The sequence below is a fragment of the Halictus rubicundus genome, chromosome 15, assembly GCF_050948215.1.
Source record: "Halictus rubicundus isolate RS-2024b chromosome 15, iyHalRubi1_principal, whole genome shotgun sequence".
In the NCBI taxonomy this organism is placed as follows: domain Eukaryota; kingdom Metazoa; phylum Arthropoda; class Insecta; order Hymenoptera; family Halictidae; genus Halictus; species Halictus rubicundus.
In genome coordinates, this window is record NC_135163.1 from 6444495 (window position 1) to 6465225 (window position 20731).

The 20731-nt window shown below is 43.2% G+C and overlaps 2 protein-coding genes across 2 annotated transcripts in view; one reads left to right on the top strand and one right to left on the bottom strand.

Moving 5' to 3' along the window:
* Nucleotides 1-20731, bottom strand: part of Ttll5 (Tubulin tyrosine ligase-like 5) — a 64418-nt gene that overhangs the window by 35788 nt on the left and 7899 nt on the right. The window lies entirely within an intron of this gene.
* LOC143361838 (uncharacterized) lies at nucleotides 2249-7268 on the top strand. Its single transcript, XM_076801532.1, has 3 exons — nucleotides 2249-2828; nucleotides 3795-3960; nucleotides 5853-7268. Exons 1-3 carry the CDS (start codon nucleotides 2586-2588, stop codon nucleotides 6275-6277), a joined length of 834 nt encoding a protein of 277 aa, XP_076657647.1. The 5' UTR covers nucleotides 2249-2585; the 3' UTR covers nucleotides 6278-7268.

The window sequence follows — 20731 nt, forward strand, 5'->3', positions numbered from 1 at the left end:
GCGTTCGCGTGATCGATGCGAAGGCATCTTTCTGTTTCCCGATCGCTCTGGAAAGTAACTTTTTCACGCTAAAATGCTGCTTTCAAAATTGAAAAAGTCATATTTCTTCGACAAACTATATAGTCAATCGTAACTTGTAATTGGAGTACCACGAGTGTTTCACTTACAATTCCAAAGTTCGAAGAAATACATTTTCAAAGTAGAAAGGAAGAAACGATTTTAGAGTACCTGGAAACAACGGATAGGTGAATTTTCAGTCATTAAATTATCTAGCAATATTTTTTGAGATTATCATTTAGACCTGCATTATATGTGTATGGTTATGTATATAATTGTAAAAGGTGTCCCAAAAATGTGCTTCCTTGAAATGGGTGATTCCCGAGGTGATTTCAAGTCACTTTTCCCTTTGCGAAAATGCTCTCCGCGGCTTTGTTGCCGAGTTATTCATGAAAAACACGGGCCAATCAGAGCGCGGCTATTACGGACGAACTCCGGCTCGGCCAATGCCAACGCCGCGCTCAGCGGCACCTGCCGCCGAGCCGGAATCCGTCCGCTGTAGCAGCGCTCTGATTGGTCCGCACTTTCCTTTAACACTAGATTTACCGGACCCGTCAAAATGACGGATTCTAATATTTTTAATTTACGAATATTGAGATTGTAAAGACTCAACCATGAGCAATTATTTAACAAATTGATTTCTTTGGGTATACATTGTTAAAAAGATGACTACAAATTTTGAAAGATACAATTCATGTTATTTTTATAAAGTAATGTAAAATAGTAATTTTTAGTGCTCCGTGAACCTAGCGTTAATAGACCCGGCGTTAGGCTCCAGGTCAACTCTTTATTCTAATGTTAATCATCCTTGTCGTGCGAAAGGATCAGGAGATCGCATTTAGAAATTGACTTTTGGCCACGAAAAGCTAATTTACAGATCACCATGGCGAGGATAGCCATTTGTATACGTTTTGCATCACGCAGACGGGACGCGTGGCAGTTACAGGCACGCGCGAGGTCCTTGCCAAAACAAAAGGAGAACTCACCGTGTTGATACGGGACCCCTCCTGCGATGACTGTGTCAAACTACACACGCATAAAAGAAACGTACACAAAACCATATACCGCATACGAAACTTGCAAGGGGAACCTCAAACTGACGCTTCGATATCGCAACGAGCAATTCCTAAAAGGACTATGTATTCGGTCTCCAAAATGCCTATTCGTACGCGTTTCCGTGGAATAATTTCTAATATTCGGCAGCGTACTGCCTCTATGCAAGCGTGACGTCACAAGATGTCCGCCGCTGATTTTCTTAAATATCGAGAGATTTAGTATCGAAAAAATAAGAACGAATAGTCCCCCAGCCAGGACACGTGCGAATACGGCACTCTGTATTTTCAGTTGATTACTTACCTACTTGTTTAAACACGAAATGTAGTTACGGATGGCCGACACCGTGAGTCACTATCGTGATTTCCGTGATCGGAGTGGTTCCCATAAACGAGGGGAGGCAGTGAAGGCTGTGGGGGTCACCAGCGACCGGCGCTATCGGATCGCTTCAATCAGCGATCGAAAGATGAATCACGCGTCGAAGACTAATTTTTCACTGCTGGATATGGTCAGCATGCAGCCAGAATGATTTCAGAGTTGCTGAGGCTGTGGCATTAGCTCGAAATTATGAGGACAATTTCTTATCCAAATACAGTAACGTCACTTGCGCGTCTCAAATAATTTTTGAATTATTTGAAAAATTCTAGGGTCTTTGGAAAAAATCGTAGAGGCCGCGAAAAAATTATAGACCTCGCGAAGAATTATAGAATGCACTAACCAATTGCAGGGCCCCGGAAGAAAATTGTAGGGCCGCGAAAAAATCGCGGGACTTGCAAAAGCGTTGTAGTATCCACGAAAAATATTGCAGGGGTTGTAAGAGAAATTGCAGATCCTCGAAAAATTGCAGAGGTTGTGGAAAACTTGCAGAGTCTGCGAGCACAAAGGGACCAAGGATTTCCGGGTCATCCGCGCAATTTAGCTGCGCATGTCGCCAACAGAAACAAAAAAAGAGACAGATCTTACGGTGAATTGCATAAAACCGTATCCAGCGTTTACGTTCGCCTCGAAACGTCCCTAATTCGTTTCCCGATCGCTTCCCGACGCGGAATTATGTGTATGTACTTCCATCGGAGTTTACTTCTGGCAAATTCCCTGAGGTAGCGCTGACATTCGTCTCGGTCCTCGCTGACAGAGGGCGCGTGTATCCTTCAAAATATTTTCGGAATGCGATGCTCGCGATGTCACCGGGTACAAAAACGAAATGTCAACGGCTTCGATAATATCGTTCGATCCTGAAAAACGAAAACAAAAGTCGCGGACGTTGATACTCGGTGTAACGTCAAAATTCCCAGTCTCGTCGTTTGAAACGCGGTAACCGTAACGCCTCGCGGACGTCGCAACAGGCGAAAACACGGAGGAGGAAAGCGGAAAAATTTGGCTTGTTCGACAGCCTCCGGTAGATCGGCCGAATATGTGAGAGAAGAAGAAGACCCGGTACGCGAGCCGACGCCGTCGGAAATGGAAACGCGACGAGGATGGAGGAGTTCGCGAGTATTCGAATGCCCATTACGAAGCATGCCAGGATCGGTGACGACTGGGACGCGCAGCCTGTGGATTTGTCGATGTACACAACGTCCTCGGGGTTCGCCAAACTCCCAAGCGAAATCGTCTTCGAGATATTCTCCTATCTCAACAACGATGATCTCCGCGCTGTCAAATGCGTGTCCTACTTCTTCAACCAAATCGCCAGCGACCCGTTGCTCTGGCGAAATTACGAGGTAATTCGACAGGACGTTCTCCATCTTTACATTACACATTTTATGCGCCTTGTATTTTTCGAGGATTTCTCGTTTAAGCCGGTCCGAGATGTAGAGTTGATTTTTGGGTGGTTCAAGCGAGTTGGCATTTAGGTGGTTACGTTTGAATAAAGATACGGAGGATGGCTTTTGAACGGGAGTGGGGAGACTGCTCTGAGCGAGCGTGGTTTAAATTATGTTCATTTTTTAGAAGTCCAAGTGACGGTTGCTAGATCTATTTGTGTCCAGAGGTTGGTATAAATCCACTAGTTTAGAGAAATCTAGATGGGATGGATGTACTGATTTTTCTAACCGTTTTCAGTGACCTCGGTGGGCGTGGCGTCGCTGTCCACGCCTTTTAGAGAGGTAGAACAGTGCTCCATAGAGCAATCAGCTAAATCTAGATTCAATATCCCCAGGAAATCTAATGAATATAAAACTTTAAGTATAATTAAATAAAACTGGAAAAGCTAGAATGACTATTTTGTTTTTTTGAATAGTCGAAGTAGGCGTGGCTTCGTTGCCCACGCCTTTGAGAGAGCCAGTGCCCGATAGTACAATCTCTGTTTTTGGCAAAATCTTTTTTGGTAAAAAAATATAGCTTTAAATATTATTAAATCTAATTTGGAAACCCATAATGATTTTCCAGTGCATTTGATACTTTGAGTGGGCGTGACTACAACGTTCCTTACTTCGATAGAGCCACGGTAATACTCCATAGAACTTTTTTCGTCTGGATTCCTTGATCTATACACAACTGATCGGTGGCCCAGGTGGGCGTGATCTGGTTGCCCTTGACTTCCGCGGAGCCTAAATCTCAATTAACCCTCCGATCGATTAGGCAAATTAAACGATGTAAATTAAACGATGTTCTTATCGATTGGCGGGGCTCGTCGCCCGGAGCAATTTCCTCGTAAAAGCTAATGGTAACGTCGTTTCCCGAACCAGGTGACGTTCAACAAACAGGCCACGAAGGAAGTGCTGGCGGAGCTGAGGCGGATGTCGTTGCTGAGGAAGTGCAGCATAATCATGCGACCGGACTGCGACGTTATCCTGCAGCACCTCTCGTGGACGAGCAGGAACCTGGAGGAGCTGCACATCGGGAATTGCACAGGTCTCCTCTCGTCATCGTCTTTGGCTCCTCTAATTAAATCTTCATCTACCGGGGAGTGGTATCGACAAAAGCTTTGAGAGCGAGAGAGAGAGAGAGAGAGAAAGGCCTTTGGCACGGGTTCAAAAAACTCGACGGAATTCTTTTCAACCCCCTCCAACCCTCATCTCCCTCTCTCTCTCTCTCTCTCCTCTCGGGCCTGGTCGGGCTCGCACTGTCCGTTGTCGCTTGGAAACGGCAAAAATGATGAAAGAGAGAGATACCGGACGGAAAATAGAATAACAGAGCAGCAGGCTAGCCGGTTAGGGGTTAGAGGGTGGGTTTTGGCTGCGTGTCAAAAGCGAAAAAGAACGGTGCTGTAGTTACCATCCCTTAATGGCGCATCGGGCCTCGCCTTTCGCGCTTTTAGACTGTTCGACGGATGCGATACCGTCTGCAGAACGGGCACAGCGACTCGTAAAGTGCTGTTGTCACCGGACCGAGGCACCACGAGCTAGTCTGGAGTCGTATTTCAGGGGTGGACGAGGGTTGAGTAGCTTTTAGACTCGTTGGTACTTGGGCGAAGACGGTAATGTTCATGGAAAGCGTTAATTGGGATGTTCCGGGAGAATCAGGAGCGGAAAAGACAGTGTTAGGTGATCTGGAGTCTGGACTCTGCTTTATAGACTGGGTGGATAGGGGTTGCGAAATTTTTTAGGCGACGGTTGTTGAGGGATTAGGCTAGAAAAGCAATCCTAGGACATCCTGAAGACTAGCCAGGTTTCAAACTATAGTAAGAATAATTAGAGATGGGCAAGTGTTACTTTTAGCTGATGGTAGTTAAGAAAGAGCACATTCGTGTCCTGTTGAATGAACTTTACCGAAAAGTAAAATTAATTATCTAGATAAAACCTGAAGATAGGACCTCGAAGATCAGCTCTGTAATATTTCTAGACGAAGAGGCTTCGTAACATTCGCATCCTAAAGTCGGACATTTCAGCAACCTAACACTTTCCAAAACTGAACAAAAATTTCTCTTCTCGCGTGATCGAATAATCTTGAATGAACGAACACACGCAGGAATTTTCTCTGCAGCTCTGATTCGTGTATGGAGATGTATGCAGAACGCAAGCCGGTGTTCGTTAGTCATTCGACAGTCATGCAAATGCGACGGATGGTTTTCCTGGGTTCACGGTGTTGCTCGCGAATTTGTCGGCGTTGTATCGATCAACGGGTCGCCGCTCGTTTGACAAACTGTCCGGGACACACTTCTGTGTCTTGCCCAACGAGCGAATTTATTCGGGCGTAGTGCAAAACGAGGGCGAAGAATGCGAGAGCGTCGCGTGACACTCTATCCGCTCGGCCCGGCCCGGCCCGGCCCGGCCCGACATAGTCCTCGCCCACCCCCGCGAAGAATGCAACTGCGGACGAATGCAACACATTGAACACACCGTTATCTCGATGTTAATTAGCCCCGAACGAAAACGCGGCGAACACGGTTGCCAGGTGAAACGGTGCATCGTGTTTCGTGAATCATGAGCGGGAACACCCTGCGAGAATCAATACCCCTACGAATTTTCGACCCTCCACAATCAGCACAATCAGCTGCAACCCCTCTTTTCTGGTCAAAATTGAATTTTCAAAGTTTCATAACCCTTCGAACCTTCAAAATCCAAAATATCAGCCATTTTAGATATTTCTGTGAGCGGGGACCCTGAAGACTACATTCAGAAATTCGAAACGGAACCGATTATTTTAAATGTTTTAATCAAGAAATACTATTATAATAATTTTGAACTGAGAAAAAAAAACAGACTTGCACTTCAAGACTGTTTACACCCCAAAAAGTTAGACGAGCAGCACCCCTTAATTTATCCTATAAATAATATACTGAATATGCGAATTTCCTGTCGTAGGTACGACGTTCAAGCTGTTCCTGCGCTCGGTGAACCTGATCAACATAGTGGAGAAGTGCCATAATCTGCACACGATCAATATAAGGCAGAGCAGGTTCCTCGGGCTGAAGTTTTACCGATTGTTAGCAGGCATAGGACCACGGCTCAGGTTCGTGTACACGTCCGCCACGAGGTTGCAGTACATCGAGTTCATCGACCACAACCATCAGATCGAAGAGCAAGATCGCAAGAAGCTGTGCATGTTGTGCAGGGACGCAAAAAATTGGACGCCCTTTTCGTACATCGTCAAGAGGAAAGGGGACCGCGTGACCACCGTTCTGATGAACTATCAGAACTACGACGTGACGCTGGTCAACAATGAAGAATCCGCTTGCAAGCTCACCATCGCCAGGGTGACCAGCACCACCACCACCACCACCACCTGATACGATCGAGATCGAGAGACGCGTCGCGGCGATCGTGCCGGGTCTTTACGAAAATGAGACGGCTAACTTTCAGGGAGAAGTTACTGTGCCGAACAGAACACGTTGTCTTCGAGTGCTGATTTTTTCCATGTGAACTATTGTACTTGTCAAAATGTCGCCTGTGTATGTTAACTTTCTATTAAAAAAAAAAATACAGGGCCAGACGAAGCGTCTCGCGAATATTCGCCGAGAAACCCCGAACGCGGCAAAATGTTGCCTTTAGATGTTAATTTATAGTGAGATAATGACCGCATATTGTAAGGATATTTTATTTCGATGATATAACCTTTAGAAGTTACCGCGCCAAACAAAACGTTGTCTTCGGGTGCTAATTTTCAATGATTGTACTTGTCAAAACGTTGCCTGTGTGTATGTTCAAGTTTCTGTAAAGAGATACAGGCTCGGACGAAGTGTCTAGCGATCCGAATATTCGACGAGAAATTACGAAATATATTACCGTTACATGTTAATTTATAGTGGGAAAACGACCGAATATGTAAAAACAATATTTTATTTCGATGCTAACTTTTAGAAGTTACCGCGCCAAACGAAACGTTGCCTTCGGGTGCTAATTTTCAATGAGAATTATTGAATTTGTCGAACATTGTCTTCCGTTGATAATGTTCACTTTCGGTGACGAATATTGTCTTATAGTGACGCCTTTCTGTGAACTGCAATGCAAAACACGCGATTACCTAGTTTAGAGTTGTAGACTAATTCGGTTGGAATTTTTATGGAATTTTTGTTGCAAATATAATTAAGGGGGCTTGCGAACAAATAAATTTATGTAAGGATTCCTGGGTACTCGTGCCCAGTAACTCGTTGTATATATGGTACAGTCGACTCGTGCGTATTCATGGGTTGAAACATGGCATTTTATTTCTTATTTAACATGCTGTACCATATATGGTGTGACTGATCTCAAAAAGTTAATAAAAAAAAAAATAGCTGTGTTCGGATATTGTGATTCCGTCTACGATTTTGTTCAATCCTCCCTGTCACCCCATTCTACCTTATAAAAGTTTAAACTATTTTTATTTTTATCCTTTTCCCTTGTATCAGTCATTTTTTGGGTTACTGAGCTTAAAACGTATAAGTTTCCACCAAAATTTTTCATTGACGTCTGAATCTCGTCCAATCCCAAAAATGAATTTCTATGGCGATGTATAGAGTGTACCGGTTCAAAGGTTAGAATATGCGTGATAGTAGAAGGTAGAAATAGCGATCGCTAAACTGCGGATGTTCATGCAAATGTTCGGTTTCATAGTCACTATCATAAAACCGAGCTAACATTGAATTTCGTGTCCTGTATCAATTGATCCATTGGGTTCAAAATGCTATAAAAAATCATGCAGTCTCAAGAAAATCTCTATCATCTTTTCTATTCCTTTCCGAAAGTCTTCTTGAACCACCTGGTCCATTAAAAATCCACAATTAAACATTTTTCTATAATTTGGGCGATTACTGTTTCGTCAAAAATAAAAATTGGACATAAATATTAATAATTCACGCTGGAAGTTAATATTAAACGCAACATTGTCCTCGGCACGCATTTAATAAAAAATACAAATATTTCGTTTGTATATCCCCTGCTTTTATTCTACCCGAGACTTTATTTGTCACTTTTACGAACGATCATTCCGGAAGATCATTCGCATTTATGGTTGTACATTTTGTAGATGGAAGAACCACGTGTCGTTTCATTTCCCATGTTACACCACGAAAGCATACTTTCTGTGCTGTTGTAGAAATATATGTCTACGTACATGTGGTTCTAAAAACGACTCAATTCCGTCCGATCGTTCCCGCGATCTAGGCTAAAAGCAATCTCAGCGGTGATCTACGCGGCGATCGATCCGCACGGAAACGCAGGGCCGACACGAGGCCGCACTTTCGCATTATCGAAAAGGGTTAAGGGTCGTTCTACGCGAAATCGATTTTATCTTCTTCACCCCGAACCTTTCGAATCTGTTGTTAACTTCTAAACAAATGAAACAAGAATTTCTTTACGGTTTTTGACGGCAGAGACTGAAACTGAATTTTAAAATAAAAATCACTGTAATGCTCCAAATCTGCTAGATTAAGATAAAAAAAAGTTCATTTCAATCCGACAAATAATTTTCGAGATAAAAAATCTCAAATGCAACGTTTCCCGACGAAAGCAAATAAAAATCGCGAGACTACTACAACTTCCAAGATTTGCATTTAATAAACAAATTAAAAGCCAGCGAAGCGATGACTTAAACCCCCCCTAATTTTCCATATTCTACGTCACAGTGCAGTTTTACCAAAATGCCTGACCTCCTAATGCTCAGAATTCTGCATTTTTGCATTTCATGTGAAATCCGGAGTAGAAAAGAGGCTAGCAAAAGAAAAATCAACAGTAATTTCTGTTTGCGACTGAAATTTTCGGTTTCGTGCAAGCAGCACGCGCCGTCCGAAGCACAGTGGACCCGGCTAGGTGTTCCGCTAATAATTACACGACCGGTTTAACTCGGACCAATTACGGTGCAAACGTGCCGTGGAAATTGGAGCGCGCCCGGAGAGAAGAGAGCCCTCCGAGCGTAAAAGCTCGGATTATGTTTCTTCACGCGACAGTGAAAGCTCGTCGTGATCGAGACACACGATCGTGTAGGGAAAGTAATAAAATTTTATCCCTGCAATTTAATATTTCCAACAAACGTCTTCCACTTTCTCGCTCGGGAACACCGACAGTCTCGCGAACAACGTATCCACAAATAATAGGCCACCTTTGTGAATTTATTACACGAATACCAGAAAACGTAGGATCAAAAAACTTTTTCCAGTATGTTGCTACGTCATTCTATATCGTTGACAAATTTTCCTGACACGCTGCATTCGATAGTTTTCATCAGAGATGCGAAAAACGCGCGATTCCTCGTAACAGTGTCTGAACTTGACTGAACATTGAGAATAGCGCCCTGGGTTAGGTTTATGAATTAATTACGTGAAGACTAAGTACCATAGGACCGAAAAACTTTTTGCAGTGTGTTCGTACGTTATTCTATATCGTCGACAAATTTTCCTGACACGCTGCATTCGATAGTTTTCATCAGAGATGCGAAAAACGCGCGATTCCTCGTAACAGTGTCTGAACTTGACTGAACATTGAAAATATTGCTCTGGGTTAGGTTTATGAATTAATTACGTGAAGACTAAGTACCATAGGACCGAAAAACTTTTTGCAGTGTGTTCGTACGTTATTCTATATCGTCGACAAATTTTCCTGACACGCTGCATTCGATAGTTTTCATCAGAGATGCGAAAAACGCGTGATTCCTCCTAACAGTGTCTGAACTTGACTGAACATTGAAAATATTGCTCTGGGTTAGGTTTATGAATTAATTACGCGAATACTAAGTAACATAGGACCGAAAAACTTTTTGCAGTGTGTTCGTGCATGATTCTATATTCTCGAAAAATTTTTATCATGCACTTCGTCTAATAGTTTTTACTAGGAACGCAAAAAACGCACGACTCTTCGCAACAGCGTCTGAACTTGACTGAAGATTGAAAGTATTGGAAATGTTATAATTAACGCAATTTTCAGTTCTAACGTTACGAACACAAAGAGTGAGATGACCGTGTAAGAGTACAGAAAACCAGGCTCGCGTACCAAAGAAGCAGTTTCGCGTCAAGCTCTCGATTATGTCAGCGTGCCGATCTTTCCCAGAGGAAGTTTCTTAGTGTGCATGAAGTTCCGAGAAGTTCGCATAGTTTTTCGGTCGGAAACGGTGTCGGTTGGCCTGGTTGGCGAACGGATGTGCATGTTCACGCCGGTCCGGTTGAAGGAACGGCTATCCAGTTGGGCAGATTCGAAAATTGCACGTGAAATATCGGTCGCGGCGTATTATGGAAATCGGTGGTACATCGGGGCAGGTACATGTGCTCGTCCGATAAACCGTGACTATTACGACAGCCGTGTATCCACACACGCACGTACGTGTGTGCGTGTGTGTCAGAGTGTCGTATATCGTGGCCGGCCTATGCAAATGATCATGGGAAACAGGAAACGACGGGGTCGACGAACCGGCGGGCATTTCACCGAAACTAGTTACCCGTTCGCGCAATGAAAATCGATCGGGGATTGTTGCCCGAGAGGATCGCGTGTCCCGGCCATCGGGCAAACTTTCGTTTTAATTGCCCGTCGAAAACCGAGTGTAACGGCTCCCATTAATCGACCTCCTTGCGCCGCTAACAATTCACTTAATTGAATAGACCGGTATCAGACCGCACGAGAACTTGCACCGCGTTTTTTACCAGCGACGCGACGCGCCGCGCCGCCTCGACCGGAGACCTGATCCTAAACTCGTTTGCCGGTCGGAAAACCGCGACAAAGAACAACCACCGTTGCTCGGAAAAATTCCTAAAACTGCTCCAGTTCATAAACGGCGAATATTTTTCACCTGCTTGGACACTGCGAAAAAATGCATTTCTAGACTTGTGCGGTTGGAGTAAAATTCCAAAGAATCGCTGCTCAGAAAAACGTGAAAAACTATCACCGTTTGTTCCCTGGAAATATTTCTTATCTGCGCGCGAGAATTCCGAGAAGCTACCTCCAGAAAGGGGAGAAAAGAAAATTCCCATTTTGCATACAGACCTGCTGTCTAATGATCGAACTAATACATCTACAGTACGGAAAATGTAACTTTTAACCACGCGAATTACAGAAAAGGTGTCGCAAAATGTTCATCAGTATGACATTAGATTAATATAATTTTTATATTACATATAGGTGCAAACTATACAAAACACTGAATATATCATACGTGAACTTCCCTGCGAAATCTGCATTCTACCAATTTCATTTTTCAGAGGTTTTCGATTTTTCAAAACCAGGATTCTCCACTTAAAAATCTGAATTAATCACAGTTTATGGATCTGGGTGTTTGACATCCGTTGGATTTTTTTCCGAATTTTCGCGTATGACTAAAGTAGGCTAAAAACTGATCGTTTCCATTTCACCCCATAACTACCGTCGCGGATATAGAGTTAAAATTGTAAGATGACCTGACAAATGGTCCCTTTTAATTTGGTCCAAGGGGATTTTTGATCAGTTTATCCGGCGGCTGTATCGTTCTATAGTTTGTTTTTGGACTTTTGACCCGCCAGATTTGACATCACTGTGCGGCGAGGGTAATCGGCGAGTAGACTCGTCGTTCCAGGTAAATGGGGAAATTTCAGAAATTTCGACGACAGGAACCCTTTATACACCCTGTACACGTGATTCCCGAATACATTCGATTACGGGACGCCGAATTGGCTGGCGAGGAGACTGCGACGAGTCTTAGCCCGCAGTGTTACCCTCGTATAGAGACCCCGAACAAGAGACGTATCGATTGGGGGCTGGTTTTCGATTTCCGGCGTGTGCTGTGTGCACACCACCGCCGACCACCGTTTCACGCGTGTATCGATGCCACGAGCGCCGGAAAATTGTCGCATAGCGTCATTTTCCAACAATTTTCCCGGACCGACTTCCCAAACTGAATTCTCACATTTAAGGAGAATTCTGACTGTTCTTACTTGGAAAAAATAACTTGTGTGCCCCAAATATCCACAAGTACGCATGCAAATTTATAATACGAAAAGTACAATAGTTCCTCCGGAAAAAATTCCTAAAAATTGGTGAAAAAGGGGTCTTCGGTCGTTTATTTCGAGGACAATTAACGAGTGAAAAATTCCGATTTTTTACAGAGAAAATGGGAAGCATAATCCCTATTTGGGATTGCGAATGTTTTCAGGGCGCTCGTTAACTTTCCAGCTTTCCATGGGCACGTATAGTTCGCATCGCGCTCCAATAAGTTAACGAAGATTACGCGCGCGACGCCTTTCCGGGGGCGAAAATAAATAAGGGAGGCTGAAACGTAGGTCGAGCGTGGCATAGCGTGGCATAGCGTGGCGTGGGATCGATCGAGGCGTGACCCAAAAATTTATTCCCCAAGAAGGAGCCGGCTAACGCGTGTTTAAACAGCGACGAGTAGCGTAATTAGCGGCCGACCGTCGCACGTTGGTCTAACATGCGATCCTAACTGGGCGAAACTATCTCTGTTTCTGCCTATTTATGGTTGCTTATCAGTCGATACTGCTGGGAACTCTGTTAGCCCTCTGTGGCCTTCCTCATTTTCCCAATTTGATTCACTCTTGGTGAGAACAGTGCATAGATCAAGGCTTGATCGCCGGATCAAGACTCGTGTCCCCACCCTAACTTCCCCTTCCACGACGATATTCCCCCACCCTTCCGCCCGGTCACGTGACGCGTTCCGTCTCTTTCGTGCCTGCGTCACAATGTCACGTGACTAGCCCGTTACTGGCACAGAGAGAGAGGGGGTAACTTTTTCCCCTCACTTCGTGCTCCCTCCCCTCGGCGACTATGGAATAGTGGACAGTCAATTTGTTTTCCTATAATATGCATAATGAAGATCAATTTTATTCACGTTTATTTCCCAGGATCTTTATCATTTCGATTGGAAAATACCATGTACCGGGTGTCCCATTGTACCTCTTTTAAAGAGTTGTGACTTTTACCTGTGTTAAGGATTTATTCACACAAAAAGAAAAACACGTGGACCAACCAGAGCGCGGCTACACCGGACTGCATTTACGGAAATGCTGTTTAAGGCGTTTCCGAGCGACTTTAATTAATCCGCATCGCGTAATTAAACGTCGTAGGTCAAGGAGGGGGGACGAATGTCGAAGAAGGACGCCGGGGAAAGTCCCGGCTTTTCCTTCAGACTGGAAAACTTGCGTCATATCGCTGCGCCACGCGAGGTAAACACTTTCGAGCCGGTCGCCGGTGTTTTCTGGAGCGTGCAATATTCTTTGGAGATGCGTTCCCTCGCCTGGCTTGGTTGCCTGCTTGCTTGGTTGCTTGGTTGCTTGGTTGCTTGCTCGAGGAGCGTCTAACGAGAGAAGGTCGCGTTATCTGATGGCGTTTTCCGCGAATGTTCAACGAGGGCGGGGAATAATCGCAGTGAGGTCCGTCGGGGTGCTTTTAACGAGAGATTTTAGGGGAACGAGCATTTCTTGAGGTCGAATGCGTTCTCGAGGGCGACTCCAACGAGACAGCTGATTGGCCGGGTAGGGGAAACGTTTATAACGAGAGAAGATTATATTTTCTTCGATTTATTTCCTCGGCAATTTGAACGAGGAAAGATTAGGCTATTCAGTATGCTTGAAAAGAGACAATTGCGATTTTTGCAGGTTTTTGTCCAGGAAAGATTTTTTCCCTTTTTGATAAGGTTCGTGGGGGAACATTTGAAATGAGAAAATCGCAATATTTCATTGTTTGGACAATTTTACGACTGCGATGTTTCATGAGATTTGTAGAGAAATTTTGCGGAGAAAATTGCATTTTTTTTTTTGAGAATATTTCTTATTAGAAAATTGCGATTTTTGGACGGTTTTGACGAGGAAAGATTCTTTCCCTTTTTGATAAGGTTCGTGGGGGAACATTTGAAATGAGAAAATCGCAATATTTCATTTTTTGGACAATTTTACGACTGCGATGTTTAATGAGATTTGTAGAGAAATTTTGCGGAGAAAATTGCATTTCTTTTTTTGAGAATATTTCTTATTAGAAAATTGCGATTTTTGGACGGTTTTGACGAGGAAAGATTCTTTCCCTTTTTGATAAGGTTGGTGGGGGAACATTTGAAATGAGAAAATCGCAATATTTCATTTTTTGGACAATTTTACGACTGCGATGTTTAATGAGATTTGTAGAGAAATTTTGCGGAGAAAATTGCATTTTTTTTTTAGAATATTTCTTATTAGAAAATTGCGATTTTTGGACGGTTTTGACGAGGAAAGATTCTTTCCCTTTTTGATAAGGTTGGTGGGGGAACATTTTAAAATGAGAAAATCGCAATATTTCATTTTTTGGACAATTTTACGACTGCGATGTTTAATGAGATTTGTAGAGAAATTTTGCGGAGAAAATTGCATTTTTTTTTTAGAATATTTCTTATTAGAAAATTGCGATTTTTGGAGGTTCTTGACGAGGAAAGATTCTTTCCCTTTTTGATAAGGTTGGTGGAAGAACATTTGAAATGAGAAAATCGCAATATTTTGGACAATTTTACGGAGAAAAGACTGCGATGTTTAATGAGATTTGTAGAGGAATGTTTGCGGAAAAAACTGTATTCTTTGGAGAATATTTCTTATTAGAAAATTGCGATTTTTCGAGGTTCTTGACGGGGAAAGATTTTTTCCCTTTTTGATAAGGTTGGTGGAAGAACATTTGAAATGAGAAAATTGCAATATTTTGGACAGTTTTACGGAGAAAAGACTGCGATGTTTAATGAGATTTGTAGAGGAATTTTTGCGGAAAAAACTGTATTCTTTGGAGAATATTTCTTATTAGAAAATTGCGATTTTTCGAGGTTCTTGACGGGGAAAGATTTTTTCCCTTTTTGATAAGGTTGGTGGAAGAACATTTGAAATGAGAAAATTGCAATATTTTGGACAGTTTTACGGAGAAAAGACTGCGATGTTTAATGAGATTTGTAGAGGAATTTTTGCGGAAAAAACTGTATTCTTTGGAGAATATTTCTTATTAGAAAATTGCGATTTTTCGAGGTTCTTGACGGGGAAAGATTTTTTCCCTTTTTGATAAGGTTCGTGGGAGAACGTTTGAAATGAGAAAATCGCACTATTTCATTTTTTGGACAATTTTTACTTTAATAGAGGAAAAGGCCCTTTGAGGCCCTTTTTAATTTTTTTCAGAGGAATTTTTGCAGAAAAAATTGCGTTTCTTGGAGAATATTTCTTATTAGAAAATTGCAATTTTCGGACGTTTTCGACGAGGAAAGATATTTTCCAAGGTTCGTACAGGAACGTTAAAATCCGAAATAGACCGTCGAGGAGCCATTAACGAGGGAAGATGAAATTTGCCACGGTCGATCAAAGATGATCGTCGAGGTGAAGGCTGCCAAATTAAGCAGCGAAATTTATATTACGATTTCCGAGCTGCCAGTATGCAAGCCAGATCGATCATTTGGAAGCAGACGATCAAACGGACGCAACCACGCCGAAACACTTAAGCAAATGAATTATGCCAGTAGCCTGATGCTGGAAGAGGCCGCAGGTGCTCCTTGATAGCAATATCAATCAAGCTAGCAATCGCCTGGACGCGCTATTAGATCGACGTTACAGAGCATCGGGCTGGCTCTTCAAAACGAGCCAGCGATTCGCGATTCGTCGGATCAAAATGGTCGACCATTTCCGGCCGTGTGTATGAACACGCACACTCATATACACTCCCCATTAACATGTATCTGAATAGACATCTGACTTTGTTCACCTTTCTATTGTTCCTAATCATTCTAATCTTTCATCTTTCCGTTCGTTCCTACATTTCCTAATAATCCTAATCTTCCATCTTTCCATTCTTCCTTACATTTTCTAATAATTCCAATCTTTCATCTTTCTGTTCATTTCTATATTTTCCAAAGATTAAAAAATAATTTTCTAAAGATTAATTTTTATCTATTAATCCCAATGATTAGTCGTCGACTAATTTTATTCACTCGGTCGAACATTTGTTGAATATCGCAGTCGAAGGTATACAGTGAATTCTGTATGTATATGTCGCCAAGGCCTGGAGGATAAACGTCGCGGAATTATCCCCACCAAAGAAGCTCGAGATCCAGATGAGTGTAAACCTAACGCGGCTCGGGTACGTCTCCTACACGATACACGACGCTGGCAAGACCCGCGTTGTGGACAATTATCGAGAATTCACTGTAGATCGCGTTCCCATGGATCCGAGACCCCATCGATTTTCTTCCAAATGGAGTTCCAGCGAAAAAAAGATGGACGGCTCTCTTTCTTTCTCCATCGAAATCGGAGAACCGATTGAAAACTCGTTCCGAAGGGATGAAGACATTACGGAGTAGTCGGCCGCCCCTAATCAGCCGACTATGTTCGTGCTCGCCGATGTAAATTCGACGTTTTACATTTCAATCGGCGAATCACCGGCGGATCCGCCGTCACGAGGATCCGTCTTCGAATTATGCAAATTCCCCGGCGATCGACGGCGTTCCGGAGGAATATCACCTTTTTTTTCATGGTGGTAGCACTCGCTGACAACTCGGGGAACCATCGATCAAAAGATCGAATAAGATCGCGCGAGAAACGATTTAGGCGAACGCGAGGAGGATTCTTCCCACGAGTACGCACAACTTAAAGCAGCGGCCATATTGGAAAGATTCAAGGACATCAGCGTATCAGTTTCAGTTTAATAAGATAATTGAAGGAAGAAAAAATGTTTAATTTGCCTCCTGCGTATTGCTATGAACGCAAACATATTTTATTTTGCATAAAGATCCGCAGTCGAATCGCAACAATTGAAATAAAATTTAATTTACTCGACACTAGGTTCACGGAGCACTAAAAGACAATTGATTATTGACTATTTTGCATTACTTTATGAGAGTAACAAGAACCTGCTACCCACATTTTTAATGTTTTTAAAATAATATATAAAGAAATAAATTTGCTGAATAATTTCTCAGGTATGCATCCTTAGAGTCTTAATAATTTTCAATTAAAAATATTAGAACCCGCCATTTTGACGGGCCCCGTGAACCTAGTGTCAATAGATGCTAAAAATAGTAAAAATTGGTATTCAAGTTTAGTAAAAAATATTGTCCGCCACACAGGGTGTCCCAAAAATACCACAAACACATATTTCCATTAAGCGAAACTCAAACACAGAGATCAAACACCGAATTTCCGTCACGAAACAACTTTCCGACCGCAATCGAACAGAAACATCGAACGCGCGTGTTTATCGTCTCGAATCGCCGATAAGCATAATCAGAATGGTCCGAATGATCTCGATGACACGTTGTTCTCCTACCTTGACTTCGTTGTGTTTCAGCGTGTTCCTCCGCGGTTCTCGGGTTCACGAAACTATCGATCAGAGAGGCGGTCCCGGAATCGGGCTTTCGCGGGCTATCTATGCAAATGCGGCGGGATCCTGACCGCGGTCGCGACGATCGGGCCGATATAGTAATCGCCGGAGATATAGTCATCGAATCTCCTCCCACTCGTTCAGCCCGCCAACAGGTATTTCCGATAGCTCCTTTCGTCGAATAACAAAGCACCTGAGGCGAACGGTCTTTTGCCCGATAGAGAAAACCCACCTCTGCCCGTTTATGCGTGCGCGTGTGTGTGTGTGTGTGTGTGTGTGTGCGTACGTTGCCGATGGCCCGGAAGTGGACAACGGTAACCGTTTCGTTGCATCATCGGACGTAGATTCGTCGAATCGATGCTTCTCACGGTGGACAATTAACTGTTGTGACCGAACGTGCTCAATCGGACACCGGTTCATTTCCGATTTCGGAGCTGCGAGACACTCCTGCTGGTATACAAGGTGATAAAAAGAAAACATACTACTCATAGCACCCACCGAGAGGAGTAAAAAATGTCTGATCCACGTAGGTCCGTAATGCAATCCTTTCCCTGTGAGATCAACTTTTATTAGCGTACCGTATCGTGATTTTACGTTTTCAAAATTAAGACTATAGTAGTTTCAACCGTGTGAAAATTATCCGAGAAAGAATTAAATGTGCATCAGGCTCGCATATCTTGCAATTGAAAATTTCTATTTTATATAAAACTCCGCGCGACGATATGAGAACAATTTTTATGTGGCAAAAAAGCTGATACACACTTTGAACTATATCAAATGTTCCGATATAAATCTTTTGGAGCGTCATTTTACGCTCAAATGAACCGAAATCTCTCGTTCCTGACGTAATTGCCTGGATGGTAACTCGCTTATGCCACGCCCATTCGTAGAAAGTTACGAAAGTGGAGGGGGAACGGCCAATGCGTGTTTCCAGTGGAAGGAGAAGGACCAATGAACGTCTAAAGTGGAATGGGAAGAACCAAGGAGCGTCACAGATGGAAGGAGAACAGCCAATCAACGTCTCCAGTGGAGGGGGAGGAAGCAACGCGCGTCACGAGTGGGAGGAGCACAGCCAATGACTGTCGAGTTCAGCGTAGAAACACCGCCCACCCTCGTTATAAGCTCTCAAATGCAGCAGAGCATGATCGAAAGACAAGAAAACAGTATTTTATCACTGCTCCGTAGACGTTTATGCAATTACACGATCCTTCAATAAACAAACGATAATAAACTAACAATTTTAAACAGACTATCAAGCTTCCTATATACTTTAACTACAGAAACAAAGCGACAACTTACAAAAGAAATGTGTTGGGTGTACACAAATTGATTCGTGGGCTTCAAAATGAACCAATTTTTTTTCAATTTTTTCTTAGGGCCATTAATTACGTGTAAATGTATAATGGAGATTCTTGCAAGAATATGTTTATACATGAATAAAAAATGTACAGAGTCCCGAACAGCAATTCGTACACCCAACGAAACAACTATACGGATACACAGAACAAAATAAAATAAAGAAATGCGGGTTTAAAACAGCAATTCGGACACACATACTTCATCGCGTATGAACTGTTACACAGTGTGACGGTGGAGCGGAAGCACGAGGCTCCAAGTAGCATCGCAGACGGTACTAAAATCGTAAACTGATTTTACAAGGCGGCAGCCTTGAGATCTCCCTCGGGAATAAGCTCGATAACGACGATAGAACTAGACCATAACGTTTAAGAGAAACGGAGAACCGGCAATATGCAATTTTTACGAAGCCCGTCGATACTATTGTGGCATTCCGCCGAAGGGTCAAGGCCGTCGAATATTACCGGTTATGCCAGTGCACGAATCGATTCAATTAAATAATATCTGCCGTTCAATTACGGGGCACAGTATACGGTACGTATTCGGGACGATAATTACCTTCGATCATCCGGGGGCACCAATTAGGCGGCGAGCAAACGAGCTGACACACGGCGATTAAAACTAATCAACTTCGCGCGCCGCGCTGGCAAAGCAAATCAGAGTATTAGCACTACTTAGGTTCGCGTCACGATCGGAATAGCGAGAGAGATCATCGAGGTGCTTAGTAACCCTCGGCTATCCCCGTTTCATTATTAAAATTCTGTTTACATCAGCTAGGTGGAACGCGTTACGCCACTCGCGCCGCTCTTGCATGCCGTGGATCAAGAGAAATCATGTTTTCCTGCCGCTCTCGCCATTAGCGTATTCAACGGACGCCTTCTCCGTTTGCAAAAAAAAATGCCTCTTCCGAGCGTGGCCATCAATGGGACACAATTGTCCGCGTGTGCCCTGATTTCGAGATTTTTTTTTAATATTAATTGCCCAGGTTCGACTATTCCCGGCTATTTTACTTTTCTGCGTTTCAAAGTGCAGGCAACTCTGTTTTTGTTGAAAATGGAAAACAAATTGGGGAGGGTGATTTTGCATTGTTGAGAAGTTCAATTTTCGGAAGGGATCGATTTTTCGAAAAAATTCAGTCTGTTTTCTACGAAAGGGTGGAAACGAGGTGGAAAAAGATCATCGTTTTTAAGATTTTTTTTGTTTAATGTTATTGAACTTTTTGTGAAATATCCTTACAGCCAGTTTGTAGTGCACGTCTTAAGGTAACTATCGGTAAATTTTCGTTAAAAAATATTAACATTCTTAGGTACGGTAACCGACAAAGCTACCGAAGGTCCTCCACAGAAAAATGTGAACGAAACGCGGGGATTTGAAACTCGCTGATGCGATAATTGAAATCAAAAATAAAAATAGTAGCATAATAGTGGTAATGAAATGGTGTCTAGGCTTTTAAACTGAAGACAATATTTATTTTTCGAGATCAATGGACCTTCGCTTCACCGTCGTCTACAGTGTCTACAATACTACACAAACATCTTTTAATAAAATTCTAGGAAGCTTATCTTCAAGGTATATGAAGGTACGTGCACAATGTGGGAATAAAGACATTTCCCAGGAAGCCGCCCTAACATTTTTAAGAAAGCTCCCTAAAAAATGATGATCTTTCGCCACTCGTTGCCCCTAAAGGGCGTCGTCAAGCATATCCGTGACCTTTCGCTGCTTTCGGCGAACATTGTTTCCCAACGGAAATAAAAAGCCGCGCGTAGGACGTGAATTATGGCCGCGGTGGCCGCGTATGTTTTACGTGCACGCGCGCGGTTGACGATTCGATCCGCGCGCCGCGGGGAAAGGTCAACGTGCCTAGGGATTTTTCACGGTGGAAGGAAGGAAGAAAGGAGGAACGAAGGGAAGGAGGAAAGTGGGAAATTGGGGGAAAGAGGGAAATAGAGGGAAATAGGTGACGAGGGAAAGAGGGGAAGTGGCGCAAAGAGAGGGAAAGAGGGGGAAGAAAGAAAGAGGGGGAATGAAAGAAAGAGGGGGAAAGAAAGAAAAAGGGGAAAGAAAGAAAGAGGGGGAAAGAAAGAAAGAGGGGGCAAGAAAGAAAGAGGGGGAAAGAAAGAAAG